Consider the following 20,299-nt stretch of genomic DNA (forward strand, 5'->3'; position numbering starts at 1 on the left):
AATAGTCTATATTTGAATGTCCAAACACATGTGAGGTTTTCCCTGATCCTTAGGATCGTTGCCTATTTGTAAATAAAGTTTTATTGGGACACAGAGGATACATTCGTATGATATTGACCATGGCCTCTCTCTACGTAAAAGGCAGAGATGATATATAACTGTATGTATGCTTTTACTGTTTAATGAGAGAAGTTTACCGATTATTGTGTCATATTTTCCAGGCCTTTGTGCATCAACAAGGTCTTCTCGTTTAATGAATATAGCCTTCTGACTTGTTTCGTTACCAACTGGTATAAATTTCCAATGTCAATTTGACATATTTTATTTTTCTTACAAAGTGTCAAAGCTACTCTTGAGGATTTATTTATAATCACCTCAAGCCTCACTGAAAAATCTTGTTTGGATTTGAGTAGGATTTTGTTAAACTTATGAACTTTTAAATTTTGACATTTTAAAACATTGACAACTTTTCAATATAATGCTATGAAAGGACATATATTTGCTTATTTCTATATTTTCAGTGTTACTCAGTGGGTCTTTCAGAAAGGATTGAGCTGTCATTTTCTTTGCTTACTCTTAGGAGCTTTGTGTTTCAGGTTGACGTTTTAAATACCTGTCTCATTAGTTCTAATGCTTCCTGGTGGATAGATGGCTCAGCAGTTAAGAGCACTGGCTGCTCTTGCAGAATACCCAGGTTCAGTTCCCAGCACCAACATGGCAGCCCACAGCCATCTGAAACCCAGTTCCAAAGACTCTGATACCCATTTCTGACCTCCACAAGCACCAGATCCTTATGTTCACTTATATCCATGAGGACAAAACATTCACACACAGCAAATAAAGATACATACATGTAAATATTCTAATGCTTATTCTTTCTCTTCATAAGAGAAACATCGTAATGACAATAATGATAATTTTGACATTTTCTTACATAGTGTCTCTGATTCATTTATATTATATAAAACATATGAAACTGAGGGAATTTTGTTATTGATTTGTTGCTTTACTAGAGTAACATTGTTGCTCTTATCAATTACTGCTTAGTGTATGTTGAATAAAAACATAGTCCCCCTTTTGACTATTGTTTATATTAAGTAACATGAATATATTTTCTAAAGTTGAATCCTTGCATTTTGATACATGATACAATTTTTTTTGAAGAAGGAATGGTAGTATTCTTTAATGATAGTAACAATGACTTCATCATTGAGAGCTTTCCTTATATCAGTTTCTGTTCTGCTTTGTAAGGGCTAACTGGTAATCCTTTAAAAAGATATTAAAATATGTAATGTATAAAAATATATTTATAATATATTTTATGGTATTATATATACTCATGTTATTATATACATACTTCTATCATACATTACACCCCAACTGCAGTTTCCCCACCCTTCTCTCCTCTCAGCCCCTCACCCCCACCTCCCTTCTCTCCCAGATCAACTCCTCTGCCATTTCCCTTCAGAAAAGAGCAGACCTCCCAGGAATATCAATCAAACATGCCATAAAAAGTTACAATAAGACTAGGCACAAACCCTCATATCAGGACTGGATGAGGCAACCCAGTATGAGGAAAAGGGTCCCACAAGCCGGCAAAGGAGTCAGAGATACCCCTACTCCTATTGTTAGGAGTCCAACAAGAACACCAAGGCACACAAACAGAGCATGTATGCAAGGACCTAGCTCAAACACATGCAGACTCGCTGTCACCTCAGTCTTTGTGAGCCCCTGCGAGCCCTGGTTAGCTGATTATGTGAGCTGTGTTCTCGACCTTCTTGGGCTGGAAAGATGGCTCAGCAGTTAAAGTTTAGGCTCACAATAAAAAAATATGGTACCATTTTTATAACAATAATTATTACAGAAGATGTCATGAATATGAAAGAGATTGGTAGGAGGAGTTTGGGAGGAAGACAGAGAGGAGAGAAAGGTTGTAAATAGAGTACTCATGTATGAAATTCTCAAAATATATTAAAAAAATTGTAGAAGTCATAAATAGCTCCTATTTTGATTGGGGATTCATTTATTTTTATTTGGATTTCAACCACATATTTAGAATTTCACATATTCTAAAGTTTGTTATTGATATGTCTTAACATGTTTTTTATCTACAATAAACATACTATTTTGAACATAATAATACTTTTTTGTTTGTTTGTTTTTCAAGACAGGGTTTCTCTGTGTAGCTTTGCGCCTTTCCTGGGACTCGCTTTGTAGCCCAGGCTGGCCTCGAACTCACAGAGATCCACCTGGCTCTGCCTCACGAGTGCTGGGACTAAAGGCGTGCGCCACCACCGCCCAGCAATAATAATACTTTTTGTCTTAGTCTTTCTCTGTTTCTTTTTAGATTATAACTTTAAATTTTTATACTTCTTTTGAGAATTTCATACATGAATACTATATTTACATCATTTCCTCTCCCTCTCCTTCAGCTCCTCCCATGTCCCTTTCATATCCTCTCAAGTTCAAAATGCCTTCTTCCATAATTATTGGTACACACACCCACACACATACACACACATTTATGAAAGTTACAGGGTCCATTAGTGTTGCTCATATGTACATGTACTTAGGGCTGACCACTTGAGATTGGATAATCTATCAGGGATCTCCTCTACCACAGAAGACTGATTCTCATTCTCTCTCTCTCTCAGCAGCCATCAACTGCCCATAGTTGCTCATCAAGAGTGGGGTCTTGTGAGATTTACATGTTTTTTTTTATTTGATTCCCATATGCTTTAAATACATAACTTCTAAATAATGTAGATTTTGCCTTTATGACTAAGTTGCAAATCTGTAGATTCAAAATGCATTGTGGAACTATTTATAGTTTTCCAATAATTAAATGTTTATCCATATTTTCTATTTTTTATGCTTGCCCTTCCTTCTTATCTTTTGAATTATTCCAATTTTGTGATACTGCCTTCTCTCAGATAGCTTAGTAGTGATAACTATTTCTAGACTCAGAAAATATTCTCAAATTATTGTAGCTATATTAGAATATCTTTTATATATTACTACCTAAAGTTATCCAATAAGATCTATTCAATTTGTCAATACCCAAGTGTAATATATTGGTTCATAATTTAAATCTGCAATGCATGTTTACACAAATTTATTCTACTTCATAAATATTGCACAGAGGTATTCTGTTATATTATGTGGCCTAGTGATTTTGTACTTTTGTCTTCCTTCTTTCTCTCTCTCTCTCTCTCTCTCTCTCTCTCTCTCTCTCTCTCTCTCTCTCTTCCTCCCCCCTCTGTGTGTGTGCATTGGGATATATATGTACATACATATATGAGGTATGTCTGTAAATGATTAAACACATTATTTCTGGGCCATCAGAATTACTGGAAAAAGAAATAGTGAACATTTATATTTATGAATGCAAGATTGTAGACACCAGGAGCTGAAAGGAAGGCTTAAAGCTTATTATTCAATCTTGATCAATACACAAACTCAAAATTCTTCTGCGTATGATGTTTTGAGAATCATAATTAGTTTAGGTGGAAAAAAGATGAACAAGAAAGACATGATTTCCAGTTTGAGAATTCTGGCATCCTGGGGGGTGAAGGGGTGTTGATAAACCAAATACGTGCATGCAGAGGCCATAGGGGCATTGTAGGAGGAGCAGCTGCCCTGAGCTGAGTTTCAAAACATTCATTCCCACTAAAAATCTGCACTATCTTCCTCCCTTTTCCACCTGATTGTGTCTGCCTGGTTGAGTAAAAGCAGTGCATGCTTGGGTAGAAAATGTATTCCTATTGGGCCCAAAGCGGCCTGCTAATCTTTGCTATCCTTTGGTCCTGTTGCTGGCTTTTAGAGATCAGCAAAACATATGGTAACCTTGTATTTCAGTCCTTAGGTGCTCACCTTTCAGTCCAATTTGTTCTATGTTTCCAACCTGTATTTCTCATACTCCTCCTCTTTCCCCATCCTTCTTATTACTGCTCTTATTATAGCTCCTCAACTATGCTTCCTACATTGAATAAATTACGTCACATGTATCAAACCTAAGAAAAATGATGATGGAACTTATCCTTTCAGAAAAATGCACTCCTGCCTATGTAGTCCAAGGTCACATTTACATGTGTTGGCTGCATCTCTGTCCTTTGAGTGATCGATCAGTGCTCAGGTTATTTGCTAAATAAGATGTGAGAGACAAATTACACACACTAAGGGATTATGTCAATTAAAAACAAGAAAGAAAACGAATTACAGGAAAAATGGAACTTCATGTTGTTTCACACATATGAGGCCAAGACTATAAAGGTGCCAACAATACCAGAAACATGGCATCTTATATAGGTGCTAGACTTCGAACTTTTTATTTATTTATTTATTGTAGAAGTTCACTTTGAGTCCTATCAAGATCACAGCCAACTAATATAATTAAATCATACACACACACACACACACACACACACACATATATATATATATATATATATATATACACACACACAAGGCTACAGAGTCTAATATACCAATTCTTTATTCTGGTTAATTTTTTAAAAATTAATCTCTCTGGCTTCTGCTTGATCATGTAAATCAAAAGCTTATCTGGTCCTCCCTGTTTTCTGCCAAGTGCATATCTGCATGCAGTCTTTGCCTTTCTGTAGCAATAAAAAACGTGCTCCAAAGATGAACCAAAGTTCACCTTTTCAGTTTCACATGTGCCTTGAATTGCATTTATTTACTATCACTGATATACAATTAGTTTTCAAAAGGTTCAGTAGATGATTTTTTCATTCAGCAGTTCACTAATATCTTACAGCATCATTTTAATAATCATTTAGAAATAGAGAACATTTAGATTCCCCGACATCAACACTGAGTGGACCCTGAGATCAAGTCATCTGAAAATAGAAAGCCAGTGTATGAGCTGTTAAGTGATGTTTGTCCTGTTGAATCAGAAGGAGTCCCCAACAGCCAGAGGCTCCTCTGCAGATGTGCTAGGTGACCCCATCATGGCTTGCTAGACAAACATAAAAAGTAAAGCCAAGGTAGACCTTCATCACTGTCAAATGTGGACAACTTAATATTATACCCCTAACATATCTGAGGGAGAATGCTGTTCTTGTCCCCCACTAAAGCCCTGTGGGATCTTAGAAACTTCTAGAAAGGAGGGTGCAATGGCAAGCATGGAGTGTCAGCAACTGAAGTGCTAGAGTGCTATTTTGAGGACAGAGCTGGTGGCCAAGGTCAATGGAGGCTAGCGACCCGGCAGAAGCAGGTAGGGTTGGCTTGGAAGACTTTTTAGAGCAAGAACACTGAGTCAGATGTTCTTTAACAGGCAGGTGAAGAAGGATACTGCAGAAGGGAGGGTGTAAGTAGGAGAGGGAGAAGGAAGTAGACAGCAAGCTTTGTCAGGAATAGGACCACAGACCAACAGGGCAGCCGTCGAGAGTGCTGAAGCTGGGAAGACTGGCCAGAAGCAGGCCCTGGATAGTGGTGTGCTCCACGTTATCCAATTTAAATCTGACATCCGCAGGAGGACTGTATGCTTCTCTGGTTTTGTGGCATGATATTAGAAGTTGCAATTTCATTCTTAACGAAAGTTAACATTTAGACATTCTAAACCCAAGGCATCCATTGTTGAGAAAACAAATGCAGCCACTACTCCCCCACCTAAAATACACTAAATTCAAGCTCCCTCGTATGTCTCTAGACACCATCTGAGTTTCTCTCCTTGTCCCAGGCCATCCCTTCACTTCCAGATTACTCAGAGCCACAAACACAGATGGCTGAAAATCAATGTTGTCAAAGAACATGAGGGTGGGTCTCTAACAGTAAGTAAGAACAAAGATTATTTGAAGGCTATGGGTAAGCACTCACCTCACAGATATTCAAATGGCATTGTCAGTCTTTGCAAACACATCATAAGTCACAGTGAGAATTTACAATTTGTAGGATTTATAAGAACATAAATATTTGTGGAGAAATTTTACTAAGACACTAAGCCATTGGAACACCCATAAACAATCAAAACTTGAAAAGGGAAGCACGGTGAGTAGCCACCCACATTTATGTTTTATTTATTTTTAATGATTATCTATTTATTTTTTACCTGTATCTTAATATGCTGTATATTAACAAAGTTTTTAAAATGAAAACAAGGTGCTTCTGAATTCTAAACCAATGCAACAGCCTTTTGTGCATTAATTTCCATTAAGCTTTTCTGTACCAGATATCACTTTCTAAAACTTTAATTTCTTCCATTTTATTTCAGTTTTTTTTTATAACTCATTCTTAATAGAACCAATATGGAAAGTGTGCACACACACATTACTCAAAAGGAAATGATAAAAATAGACACCAAGAAAAAAGGAATTTGAAATTGCTTAGTAGTTGTGGACATTCTTTCAAAAATATCTTTTTCTCGTAGTTGGAAGCAGCATAAAGCACATGTGTTTAGGGTCTGGTGTTCGTCACTGACAATGCTACTTCTCATGCTTCTAGTGATCACAACGCTTCCCTGTGTTTAATGGAACAGGTAATCCTGTTTTCTCTTGTTTCTTCTTAAAATAAAGTTCCATGTGTTTTCCTTTGGGGTGTCATGTTTAACACACTTTATGACATTTTCAATGGTAAAACGTTAGCTTGAAACAACTTTGAGTAACATCCTACCAAGAGTCTTCACATGACCAGCAGGGGTTTCTCAAGCATTGCAGACTCATAAAGACCAGCGGGTCATTAAATGCTTTTGCAGATTCAAGCACAGGCAACAAAATGTCACATGCATCTGGAAGCACAGTTACTTCTAGGCCCAACTGTCACAGTTTTCAAAGAGAGTCACCACCATACATAGAAGGATGAGCCAAACAGAAGGAAAACAATAATAGGCAGCCAAGACAAAGGCAAGACAAGACAGACATGAAGTACACTTGGCATCAAAGTATCTCCAGAAAATTCCCCATGGACATTTCTGAAAGCAAAATAGTGTTGGCAAAGCACTTCGTGTGTAGCCATGAAGGCCTGAGTTTGGATCCCCAGCATTCACGGAAAGAAAAAATTCTTGATGTAATGTACAATGGCATGTGCCTAAAACCTTGTTCTTGGGGAGGTGGAGTCAGGAGGATACTTGAGGGTCACTGACCAGCCAGTCTCTCCCAGACAGAGCTCCAGACTGCATTTCAGTGAGAGATTCTGTCTCAAAGAGTGTGGGAAACGAATGAAGAACACACTGTATGGAATGGAATATCCCCCCACTCCCGCTCCCCCACACAGCAGAATGGTGTTCAGGAAGCTTGGAGGCTGGAAAACACATCTTTAATAGAATGTATGTATAAAAACCCTCTCTAAGGTTTGAGATAAATCAGTCCGACCTCCCTATTCCCTCAAAGTATGCATGGCATGTGGTATGTGTTTTCACTTGCCAAATTCATCCTTCATGCAGCCCTAGTCTATCAAAGAGGTTAAAAATTTATAAAACTCTGATGGGATATGGTTTCAATGCTTCACCACGCACCCCGTCATTTGCTTTCCAATCTAGATCAGAATAATCTTGCCTCGTTGCCTGCAGTCACCTACCTGCACTTGTAATATTTTCTGAATGCTGTCCTGGGAGTCTCCCTGGAACTTCTCCAGCCGGTTCTGGTTAAAAAGGATCACCAGTCTGAAGTATTCCTGCCATTGCTTGTCCAGCTTGTCTTGCAGCTGACAGAGCTAAAGGCGACAGGGAGGGGAAGAAACACAAGTCAGGAGAGGAGAGGAAATTAATGGCACTGTTCAAGAAGAATGATGGAGGGAAATATAGAAAGCAGCCAATGGCCCGTTCCGTACTGTACGGACCTGACAGGAATTTCACAGTCTCTTGATTTTTCAGCCCACTCATGTGCATTCGCCAGAGACCAGTCACATCTGGCCGCCAGGATGGGGGGTTAATTTTCTCTAAATGCCTCAGCAGTTTTGTTCTCGCTGAAGCAAACTGTGTGACTGCGAAGCTGATGAGTAAAATATTTCTACTTCACCCAGTTTAACTCAAAACCGATAGCCTCAGGACATATTGAACCTTTCTGTTTAAAAAAAAAAAATCTTTTGAAGCTTTTTTTGAATGACACATCAGGTCAAGCCAAAGTTTAAAAAATGCAACCTGAAAACTTTGATGGACATCACTGCATCTTTTTCTTCCTCTTAAAGCTTCCTATGGCTGGTGATGTGTGCATCAGAGCATGACAAAACCAAGGAGAATTAACTTAGCCATCAACTGTGGAGGAGAGGGAAAAAAGCAGGGAGGGAATTTCCAGCTAGGACTCCGGTTAATCTGCCTCCCTCTGATCACGTGACATGGAAACATGTCAACATTAAAGTACAAAAGATATAATGTTTAGAAGCGGCACATTTAACTCAGGACCTGCAGAGAGAAGGAGAATGTTCTTATGGGTTCTATCATACCAGGGAGTTTAATATAAAAACCATCAACAGCTTCAATTAGAAAAGCAGCAGTTTTGCCAAGACAAGAAATTCTTTTCTTTCAACAGTTAGCATTCTGTTAGAATTACTATGATAAGTCTATGTTTTAAAGAGATAAGTCTAACAAAATTAATAATAAACTCCATTTACAAAAGGCTCAAATAGTCACATACTATATTCTGCCACTGAAAACTCATTTGGGGTTTGGTAGCATGAATACTCAGTGTCCTTTGCAAAATGGAAAGAAACAAATCTATAACAAACCCCAAATTCATTTGAATATCTCTTCACAATTACAGTAAAATATGTCAAACTATGGTTGTTCTAGGATCAGAGGTGCATGAATGAGACACTTTGAAAAACATCCAAGAAACTATGCCTGAATTTTAGAAATCTTTGTTGTGTATAGTCACCAAAACATTTTAGATAAAGTGATTTTAAATGCCCGATGTTGTCTGTGAATTTTTATTATCAATAATCTCATTAGGCTTTGTTACATCCTACACACATACACAGACACACACAGACACACAGACACACAGACACACACAGACACACACACACACACACACACACACACACACACACACACACACACACACAAACAAAAGCCACACACACATTTAGGCTCAGTTCACAGAAAAATGAAGGCTCTACTATGGGTTCATTTGCTAATTTCATACAAAAATGCCCTTAGAAACACATCTCTACTTAGTTGATGGTGAACTACACAATCCAGCATGAATTTGGAGGAATTTTGGATAACTTAGGCTACTAAAGTAAAGTCAGCAAATTAAAGATCACCATTTCTTTGGAAAAGAAGTTCAGTGCAATTTTTCCTGAAAATTGCTTTTGTGTAACATAAGCCAATTCAGACAATTAATGGCAGGTGGTGAACTGTGTGTTGATATACTCATTACTGCACTTGGAAATGTTAGATTTCATGTGATATGCACACAAGTACATGGATGGTCCCAGTGAAACTCTCATAACTGTGGCAAGGACACGGGGAGGAGATGGGTATTAAAGTTGTGTAGTAATATGGAGAAGTTAGCCTTGGCCCTGCCTTATCCAAGGTATGCATCAATGACTTTAACAACTTGTCCATTTGTATCAACAATAATGTGCTCGAGAGCCCTGTATTTAAATTATAAGTTACTATGGTCTGGAACTGGACAAGGCTACAGAATCCACCAGGGAGAACTGAATGGAACCAGTCACAGGAAAAGAAATAATGCCAAAGGTTCTGCAGAATTATTTCTTAACACAAATTTTGAAAACTTTGTGACATCGCACTTGATCCTAACGTTCAATATGATCTGGCCGACAGGGTAGTTTGTTTTTGAAGTGCAGAGATGGAGAAAAGGGTAGAAAATGTCTTACTTTTTTTAAATAAACTAAAACTATCAGGAAATTATCTTGGCTTGTACAGTAACTCATCATTGAATATTATACCTAGAAGTTATATTAAAACACACTGATATGTGTTAAAACACATTTATTCTGGTTCAATAGGCCAAAGGCTGAGATAAATATTCTCAATAAAGTGGCTGTATAATAATAAATAAAAGTAACATGTTAATCAAAACCTATCTATAAATAGATCTTTTGTGGGGGGGATAAAGGCTATGTAGATTTAACAAAGTTTTCTTGACAAAAATAATTCTTCAGTTTTCTTAGTTTTTTTCTCCTGAGTAGATCACAGCTTCTGGCTTTCCGCTGGAGGCTCCTCCACACAGCCCCTCTGCCTGCCTACTGTTTAGAGGTCAATATTTTTGAGAGTTTACTTTTAACTTAGAGCTCATATTCAAAACCACGACGTCATCATGACTGGACTCCAACCACTCCCCTCCCCCACTTTGCCCTTGACATTCAGTTGTGGTTTCTGGTTAAGGGTTGCCATGAAGATTTCTACAGGCAACCTAAGGGCTGCAGATCTGAGCCACAGATGGCTTGAAAAATAGGTTGTACTGTGAAATGAGTACTTACTTACACCTGTCAGATGTTAATAGGAAATGAATAAAACTTTACGCGCATATCCCATGTTCCTATTGAGTTGCGTACTTACAGGTTGCTCTGTTATATTATTGTAATATGAAAATTTCAAGACAAAAGTAACTGGAAGCGGACCCCATTTAAACATAAAATATGTTATACACAGTCAGGACAATGAATGTTCACAGTACTAAGTCTGAAATAACTGTTTTAAGTGGGTGACTTTGGGGTGATCTCTTTTAGCCTCATCAGGTAGCATCAGATAGTTCACTGATCGGCATGGTGTTAGATGGCATGCTAGCATGTGTCAGGCCCTGCTTTTGATCCCTGGTGCCACCAAACAACACCAAACTCCACAGACTGTGAAAATATGCCAAAATACTGCTTTTTCATGTTTCTTTCTGGAGTATACTTTGCATGTGAAGGATGTGATTATCTGAGAGCTAGCTTAGCACTTAGAAGACCCTTTTTTCCCAAGAGATGCCAGGGTACTGGAAACAGCTCCATGAATAAAACCTGCCTATCACAGGGAATGATAAATTAATATTGTAGTAGCCAGAAATAAGACAGAGGTGGGCAACAGAGTTTGCACAAGTGGAACACCTTGCCTTCTCTAAACACCGTGGTTGGATGGTAGTGCTTCTCATGCCCACAAACCAACTGAGGAGAAGAAACAGCTGGACACTGATCTATTTCTACTCATCTGTCTGTATTCTTGCTTGAAACTACCACAGCGGCCTTAAGTCTATCAAGATGTGAGCACACTTTAAAGTCCATCAAGTAGAGAAAGTCATTAAGAACCAACCCAGAAAGAATACTTCAACATTTTTGAACTTTGGGGAAAATTCGTAACTACCAGACAGAAGCAAGAAAGAATTGAAGGTTTATGAAGAGACCACTATAGAAAAACACAACCAATCAAAATGTAGAGTTGTAGAGCCTAGTATGTACAGTGGGTACATACACAGTACAACTCCCACACCTAAGGCTCAGGGAACATTGTGAGAAAAGAGGCAGAAAGACTGTAAAAGCCAGAGGACCGGGGAGTGTGCTGTGAGATTGTGTTTCCTAGTAGTGTCAGAATCTGCACCCACAAAGTCTCATCAGTGTGACTGCCCAGGGTGAGACAAACAATACAACAGCATGGACAGCCCAACTGGAAGAAGCAGAGCCCTCAGGCTTCAGCCGCGCAGGAACTATAGGCAACTGAAGAAAGCTGGAAGTGAAAGAGGCGGCCTTCCTCAAGGAGGAACACACCAATTTGTTGTCCTGTGTCAAGTGGTCAGTCCTGAAACTATGCGTACGAGTTGTTGCTGGAGGGCTTCTCTCCTTGTTCCCCAAGCCCCGCAGTCCCACAATCCACTTATAAAATAATCACTCAGACTCTTATATCACTTATAAACTGTATGGCCGTGGCAGGCTTCTTGCTAACTGTTCTTTTATCTTAAATTAACCCATTTTTATAAATCTATACCTTGCCCCGTGGCTGGTGGCTTACCAGAGTCTTTACATGCTGCTTATCCTGGCGGTGGCTGCAGTGTCTCCCCCTCAGCCTTCCGCTTCCCAGAATTCTCCTCTCTCTTTGTCCCACCTACTTTCTGTCTGGCAACCTACTTCCTGCCTGGTCACTGGCCATCAGTGTTTTATTTATATAGAGCAATATCCACAGCAACGAGTAACATATATGGACTGAGCAGATTCAATTTAGGAAATCTATGCATCTAAATATATGCATGTAATAACAATTAGTGAAAGAAGGGACTATGACTTTGAAGGAGAGTCAGGAGTGCTAGGGGTGATGGTTTGGAGGGAGGAAAGAGAAGGGAGAAATGGTATAATTATAATCTCAAAATTTTTATAGCAAAATAGATGCTTAACTTAGAAAGCTGCTGCCTCCAAGTTCCCACCCTGCTTGAGTTCCTGTCTTGACTCCCTCCAATGATGACCAGTGATGTGGAAGTGTAACCCCAATAAACCCTTTCCTCCCCAGTTTGCTTTTGGTCATGGTGTTTCATCCCAGCAATAGTAACCTAAACTACGATGAATTAGTACCGAGATTGTGCTACTAACCATGTTTTTAGGAGGATTGTGGAAAGGTTTTGAAACTTTGGACTAGAAAATCCAGAGTGTTGAGAACTCAATGGCTGTTCTGTAGCAGCTTGGAGGATAAGAATATTGAGAACAGCGCAGACTATGGAGGCCTGGCTTGCGAAGTTTCAGAGGGAAGCAAAGGCTCTGCCGGGCCATTTGTGTAGAGAACCTGTGGTTCTGGTTATCTGGGGATGAAAAGCCAATTGTATAATAAAAAGAGACCAGAACCACTGACGTAAAAGCTTTGCTTTACGGGGACAATCAATGCTGGTCAGCTGGAGATGAAAAACTGGCGGTAATTAAGAAGAGACCAACATTATTAGAGTGACATCTCCTGGGAAATGTTTCCCAAGCACACTCATAAACTATGTTCCAGAGGTAGCTAAGGTTGTGCTGTTACCCAAGCTTGGTCGTGTAAGAATCATCCAGGTGGCTCTGGTTATGAAGGCATGAAGGGGTCATGGAGAGCAACTGCGGCTTGGCACTGGGAGAGGCCAGGGGAGGCCATCGGTGGGGGTGCAGCTGGAATATCAGTGGAAACCCCACATTGAAGGGGTCATGGAGAAAACTCGAGGCTTTGCACCATGAAAAGAGCCTATGACAGGCGATTGGCGAAAGTGCAGCCCAGTTACAGAACACCTCAGCATTTTGGAGATGCTAATACCATGGGATGAACACCAAGGATAGCAACAGTGGTGAAGTGGAGCCAGCCAGAGCCTAGAAGACAAGCTATGTGTGCTTCAGAGGACAGACCCGGAGAAGCGACCCAATCCTCTTGGAGGAGCCCAGAAGATCAGGAGTGAATCCCACATAATTGGACTTAGAGTTGTTGTGTTTTTTTGAGTTTGGTTTTGCTTTGTTGAGACTGTTACTCTGTCCTGGTTCTTCTCTCTTCACGTAAGAAAGTATTAAAGTATTTATTTTATTTTTGATTTGATATGAGCCCACAGTTGAGAGACTTTGAATTTTAAAAGAGACTGGCTATTTTAGAGACTAAATTTTTATGTGTGTGAGTTTTTAAAGATTGTGGGATTTTTAAAAATTGTAATACTTTCTACTGTGATGTTCCTATTAATGTGATGTCTTGGAGATGAATAAGAAAGGAAAGGTTGTGGCTTAATTGTGATGTGTTTGTGTGTCAAGCTGATAAGGGGGTCTGTTGTGCTGGTTAGTTTCATGTCAACTTGATAAAAGCTAGAGTCATTGGAGATGAGGAAGTCCTAACTGAGAAAATGACTCAATAAAATTGGACTATAGGCAAGCCTGAAGAGCAGTTTCTTAATTAGTAATTGATGTGGGAGGGCCCAGTCATTGTGGGTAGGGTCATCCTTGGGATGTTGGTCCAGGGTTCTATAAGAAAGAAGACTGAGAAAGTTATGAGGAGCAAGCCAGTAAGCAGAACTTCTCCATAGCCTATACTCAAACTCCTGCCTCCAGCTTCCTACCCTGCTTGAGTTCCTGTCCTGGCTTCCTTCTGATGAACAGTGATGTGGAACTGTAAGTCGAATAAACCCTTTCCTCTCCAGTTTGCTTTTGGTTGTGATGTTTCATCACAGCAATAATAGCTCAAACTAAGTCACATGTGTTCATCTTCGATGGTAGGTAATAAATCAATATGCTCCAGATTCACTGCATTGGTAAATATCCAGGAAGCCGTGCAGATTTGTATATAGTTTCCCACAAAGACTGTGGGGATCAACTTGCCATTTTGTGCACAAGTTGAAGACATTATATGGGTTCTATATCAGAATTCTCTGAGTGTTTTTTTTGAGACCCTGTGTATCACCATCAGCTCAGCTTTTTCTAGATATATGGCCGCATTGATCGACAGAATCAGAAACCTTGGGGCTCATCATCAGGGTTTTTTTTTTTTTCTTTTTTTTTCCCGTAGACTATTGGTGTAATGTACAATGACACTTCACAGTTTCTGTTCTGAAAAAAAATCAGCATATCCTCTTAAGGAACAGTAACAGCAGCAGCAGCAGCAGCAACAACAAGAACAACAAAGCACAAAAACCAAACCAAACCAAACTAAAACAAAACCAATTGCTTAAAATGGTGAAATTTGAAACAACCTAGTTATCTACCACTGGGGTCATGAACAACTGTCTGAGGTATGTCTATAACCCAATGCTTATTAGTCTTTAAAATAAAATAAAAATGCAAGACTTTCAAATGCTATGTATAGTACAACATTATAGAATGCTTAAAAATTGAAAAATAATGCTGTGTACAGTAACTTGATTGTTACATAAGACAGAACTAAGGTAAAAACGGGATGGCAGAACTGAAGGAGCACTGGTGGTCAACTCTGAGAAAGAAAGGGGCTCCCATTAGGAAGCACAGGGGAAGGGGGACGCAAGCTCTGTATTCATTCAAACATGCAAAGCTGGCGTCTGCATGGACAGGGATGATACAGGCACATGCTTACTTACTCATTATTTACATATGCCCTTAACTTATCCTGTACTGAATTATTTTATTAACAAATAAAAACCATCATTTAAGCTGACGTTTCTGCGAGGAGGCACCAGCCATTTTCTGTGGCTTGAAGTCATTTGCTTTGGAGAATCTATTATAATTTGGCTTTCAAAACAGTATCCTATTACACATGACCATCTGCTGACTTATAAACCAGGATTGTTTTTTGTACAAAAAGATTTTAGTCATGTTTCTGTGCAGTGTTATCTTACCTACAATAAAAGAACTATCCAAAAATATTTAATGAATTTATATTGCTACCGAAAGAATTACAACTTTTAGATGCTTGAGAAATTGTTTAAGATTTAAGATAATTATTTCTATTCCAAGCCATACCATTAATAGAGTTCTTGAATAGTAATTTTATAATTTATTTCACAAAATTAAAGACTAACCTAAGATTTTTAATTTCCTAGTCTTAAAAGGCAAAAGCAGAATTCAGATATCAAAATTCATTTGTAATCTTGTGCATAAATTGTATGTTATATTGAGACAGTAACAGACTAATATGTTTTTATTTAAATTTTTCTTAAATTGTCTGTGGATTATGGAACATAAATATCATTGCAACCATGCCTTAGATAAAATTAAATGATTTTTAGAGACATATGGTGCCAAAAATTAACTCCACAAAGCACATAATTCAACTGGCTTTTGCAATTTACAAACACTGGAAAAAAAGAAGGGATATTTTGAGGAAATAAGAAGTGTCCTTTTAATGAACTTCTGCCTTCAAGAATCAGACATAACAAGAGACTTTTCAATTAAAATACAAATACCATATGTGACTTATCCGAACAATGAACTGTGATCGCATTTCCAGAAAACAAAGACAAACCAATACAGAACAAAACAAAACAAACAGAAAAAAAAATAAAACAGAAGACTCTACATGGCAGGGCTCATTCTAACTGGAGGGCAAAGGTCAAGATCAGCCTTTGATCTATGTTTTACCCAGAAACTATCTGTGAATCACTGGTCTAATGGAAAGATAGGTAATCTAGATGACTATATAAGAAATGTATTTTGCAAAATTACACTTTTTGTGGAAAAGTAGGTTTGTATGAACAAGGTGGTAGATAAAAAGACCACAGAACATCCATATACTAAAGAGTAAATAGCACTAGAGTATATATATGTATATAGATATATTAAAAAGCAAAATTGTATAACACATATACATATACTATATAATGCATATGTTTATTATATTATATATAATAATTAGCACTCATTAACAACAAAAGTAAATTTGCTACTGATGAGAGGTGCTTGTGTTCTAAAATGATATTACTAAAAGATACATTATTAATATTTGATGTTATTTATGCTGAGAAATGACAATTGGAATGTATTAAAAATATTTGTCTTCCATAATTGAACCATTAGGGTGTTATAAGAGCAAGTGACTTTGTATGTATAATAAAAATGCTGCAGGTCATAACATATAATGATGCTGGACCCAGGCTCAGATATTTCATGCAGAGGTGAGGGCACTGTGTGGCATGACGACATGCATAATGCAAAACACATGGATTGTGTTTTCAGAACTGAGGTTGCAGAAACATTTCAGGCTCCTGGTGCTTTCAATCAGAATTAATAGTTATTGTTGTACATTCAGATACATTTACTGTTATCAGATTTTTGAGACATTACCTCTGGTTTGAGACACCATGTGGGGCTGTGGTCCACAGTCTCAGAAAATCTGATGGAAACTCTGGTCTTTGTTTGATTATTGTAAGCAGGAATCACTCATCAACTGTAACCAGTGTGCTGATCTACTCTTGGGTTCTGATACTACAGGACTGTTCACAGATATCTAGGAAAGGGTCCATTAGACATCTTTATATTTTTCTTTCAATTTTGCTTTGGATCTAAAAAGTGTTCCAATGAATTTCAAGTCCATTAAAAGGGCATTGGGGTAGAAATGGGAGTGGTTATTTTGCAATGATAATGAGTGGCACTTGTCAAGGGTTGCAGATTTTCTGGAGGATACACTTGTATGCACAAATCAACACACCCCTGGCACCAGAAAGTTTGAAGTTCATCCAAATCCTTTAGGGAACTTGGGAACTTTGTGGGTATAAAGTGGGTGGTCATAGTGGAAATGTTATGAAGGATATTTATGTTGGGAGAAAATGAAATTATTTCAGACCATCTAGTTGTATTTCTTATTTACAAACACAGTGAGGTATTTACTCCCATTGGAGAAGCATGTTTTGAATTCCACATTATTGGTAAAGAAAACAGGCTGCCTCCTTTACATTCATACCTTAAGGAATACAGGTAAAATAGCACCGAAAGGTTTGGAAAGATATGATCAAGGCCACTTGGGACAAAAACCAGCATCTTCCTACACAATGGAAAAATAACCTGAGAGTAAATAGATGAGGTAAATATATTTTAGGTTTAGATAGATGATAGACAATCAAAAGACATAGGTATTTGTTTATTTGCACTAGACTATTAAAGTTGTGGTTATAATTCCAACCTTCTTGTTAAAAGCTTTTACACACTGAAGCATATTGCTTTTATCAATCTCTGACAGATAAATAAAACTGATAAGCATAGATATGTGCAGGCAATTTTAATTCAGCAGAGAGCTGTGATGTGCAGCTCTCAGGCAAATCGCATAAACCTTTTTTTTTTTTTTTTGTAATAACCCAAACAATGGAAATTACAAACTACTCCACAGATTTTTTTTGGCAAGACAGAAATGACAGATACACAAAATCCTGTGAATACTGATCTTTTTTATAGTTTTCTTACAAAGTTCTGTATATACAATGTATGAATCTCAGAATTAATGAGATACTTCTTTAACCTGTTCCACAAGCTGGTGTGAATATCACATAGCTTATGTCTGGAAAGATATGATGTTATCTGCATATATGCTCCTCAAATGCATTTTCACATCTGTAACTGGTCTCTACAGAAATAAATATTGAGCTATTCTGCTGCTTAAACTGTATAGAGTCCAATACATCTCAGAAATGCTTGTCATAGAACCTCTGTTACCATATAGACTCTGATAGCATAGCATGAAAAAAGATTATCTGTGATAAATGCCTAAGCTTCATATCAAATAGCTAACAATGTGGTTTATCACTTTGTGCAAATACATTTATTTATTTTATGTAATTTTTATTTTATCAAAGAAACAAGAGTTTATTTTGGCCCAAGTTTCAATGGTATAGTCCACCTTGAAGAGGCAATAGCGATGGCAGCAGCTTGAGTCAGCTAACATACAGCATCTATACCCAGGGAGGAGACAGGTGGGTCACACAGCATCTGTACCCAGGGAGGAGACAGGTGGGTGACACAGCATCTGTACTCAGGGAGGAGACAGGTGGTTCATACAGCATCTGTACCCAGGGAGGAGACAGGTGGGTCACACATTATCTATACCCAGGGAGGAGACAAGTGGGTCACACAGCATCTATACCCAGGGAGGAGACAGGTGGGTGACACAGCATCTGTACCCAGGGAGGAACAGGTGGGTCATACAGCATCTATTCCCAGGGAGGAGACAAGTGGGTCACACAGCATCTATACCAGGGAGGAGACAGGTGGGTCACACAGCATCTGTACCCAGGGAGGAGACAGGTGGGTCATACAGCATCTGCACCCAGGGAGGAGACAGGTGGGTCACACAGCATCTATACCCAGGGAGGAGACAGGTGGGTCACACAGCATCTCTATTTAGGGAGGAGACAGGTGGGCCATATAGCATCTATACTCAGGGAGGAGACAAGTGAGTCACACAGCTTCTGTACCCAGGGAAGAGACAGGTGGGTCATATAGTATTTATAGCCAGGGAGGAGACAGGTGGGTCACATAGCATCTGTACTTAGGGAGGAGACAGGTGAATGCTACTGCTAAACTCATATTCCCCATTGTATTTTCATTATTTTTTAGCCTGTGAATTGTGTGTGATGTATTTTGATTACAATCACTCCAGTTACCGTCGTTGAATCCTCCCATTATTCATTGATTCCCTATCTCTTCCTAACTGCATTCTTTATAATTTTAGTGCACTCTCTGACCTATGAAAGCACTAAGTTAATCTTCTTAGATTCTGAATTGTGACAAGCCTCATGACTCTCTGCCTTCTTAGTTTTGTAAATATGTGCTTCTGGAGCAAGATTATTTCATTTTGACTGAAATTTGACCAAAAGAAGTCATTAATAACTCATATATTTTATTAAATTTTATGTTTAAATCTCATGAGTGGCTCCAAAAGAAGTGATATTTCTGATATTATTCTCTGAGATTTTAAAGATATGTTAAACCAATTGTAAGAATTTAAATTTATCAAAAACATTATTTTTAGCACCCTATTTCTCCCTATTCCCATGACATCTTCATTTATCATGGTATCTCTTTCCTTGCTCTCTCACTCTGTCCCTGTTCCAGCTCTAACCTCTTGTTCCCCTATGTTCTTATCTCCCATCTCTTGCCTGCCATTACCCGCCTCACCCCCAGTTTGCTCATGTATATCTCATCTATTTCTCCTTTGCTGTGTGACCCATGTGTCCTTCCTAGGGTCCTCCCTGCTAGCTAGCCTCCCTGGAGCCGTGGGTTGCAGTCTGGTTATACTTTGCTTTACCTCTAGTATCCACTTATGAGTGAGTACGTACCATGTTTGTCCTTCCGAGTGTGGGTTACCTCACTCAGGATGATATTTTCTAGTTCCATCCATTTGCCTGCAAATTTCATGATGTCACTTTTTCTCTGCTGAGCAATACTCCATTGTGTATGTGTACCACATTTTCTTTATCCATTCTTCAGTTGAAGGGCATCTAGGTTGTTTCTAGGTCCTGGCTATTACAAATAATGCTGCTATGAACATAGTTGAGCATGTGTCCTTGTGGTATGATCAAGCATTCTTCCCAGGAATCCACAAGGATGACTCTACCTTAGACTACTGGCAATAGTTGAGAGGGTTCCTGAACTGGCCTACTCTGGTGATCAGATGGCTGAATACGCTAACTGTCATCATAGAGCCCTCATCTAATGACTGATGGAAGCAAATGCAGAGATCCATGGCCAGGTGGCAGGGCAATCTCCAGGAGTTCCATCAAGGAGAGAGAGAGGAGGGATTCTATGAGTAAGGGACACTGAGATCATGATGGGAAAATGTACAGAGATGATCAGCGAAACTGGTGGAAATGCATGAAATATGGACCAATAGCTGAGGAGCCCACAGCTAGACTAGGCCCTCTGGATAGGTGAGTCACTTGTTTGGCTTGAACTGTTTAGGGGGCCCCCAGGTAGTGAGATCAGTATCCATTCCTGGTGCATGAACCAGCTTTTT

At 38.7% G+C, this 20,299-nt stretch overlaps 1 protein-coding gene across 1 annotated transcript in view; it reads right to left on the minus strand.

The window, feature by feature from the left end:
* Ccdc178 (coiled-coil domain containing 178) overlaps positions 1-20,299 on the minus strand; it is a 347,767-nt gene that overhangs the window by 29,208 nt on the left and 298,260 nt on the right. Inside the window, exon 22 of the mRNA XM_028887739.2 lies at positions 7,534-7,668. Within this exon, the coding sequence (XP_028743572.1) occupies positions 7,534-7,668 (135 nt within the window). The remainder of the gene's footprint in view (positions 1-7,533; positions 7,669-20,299) is intronic.

This window comes from Peromyscus leucopus, chromosome 19, assembly GCF_004664715.2.
Source record: "Peromyscus leucopus breed LL Stock chromosome 19, UCI_PerLeu_2.1, whole genome shotgun sequence".
NCBI classification, from domain to species: Eukaryota; Metazoa; Chordata; class Mammalia; order Rodentia; family Cricetidae; genus Peromyscus; species Peromyscus leucopus.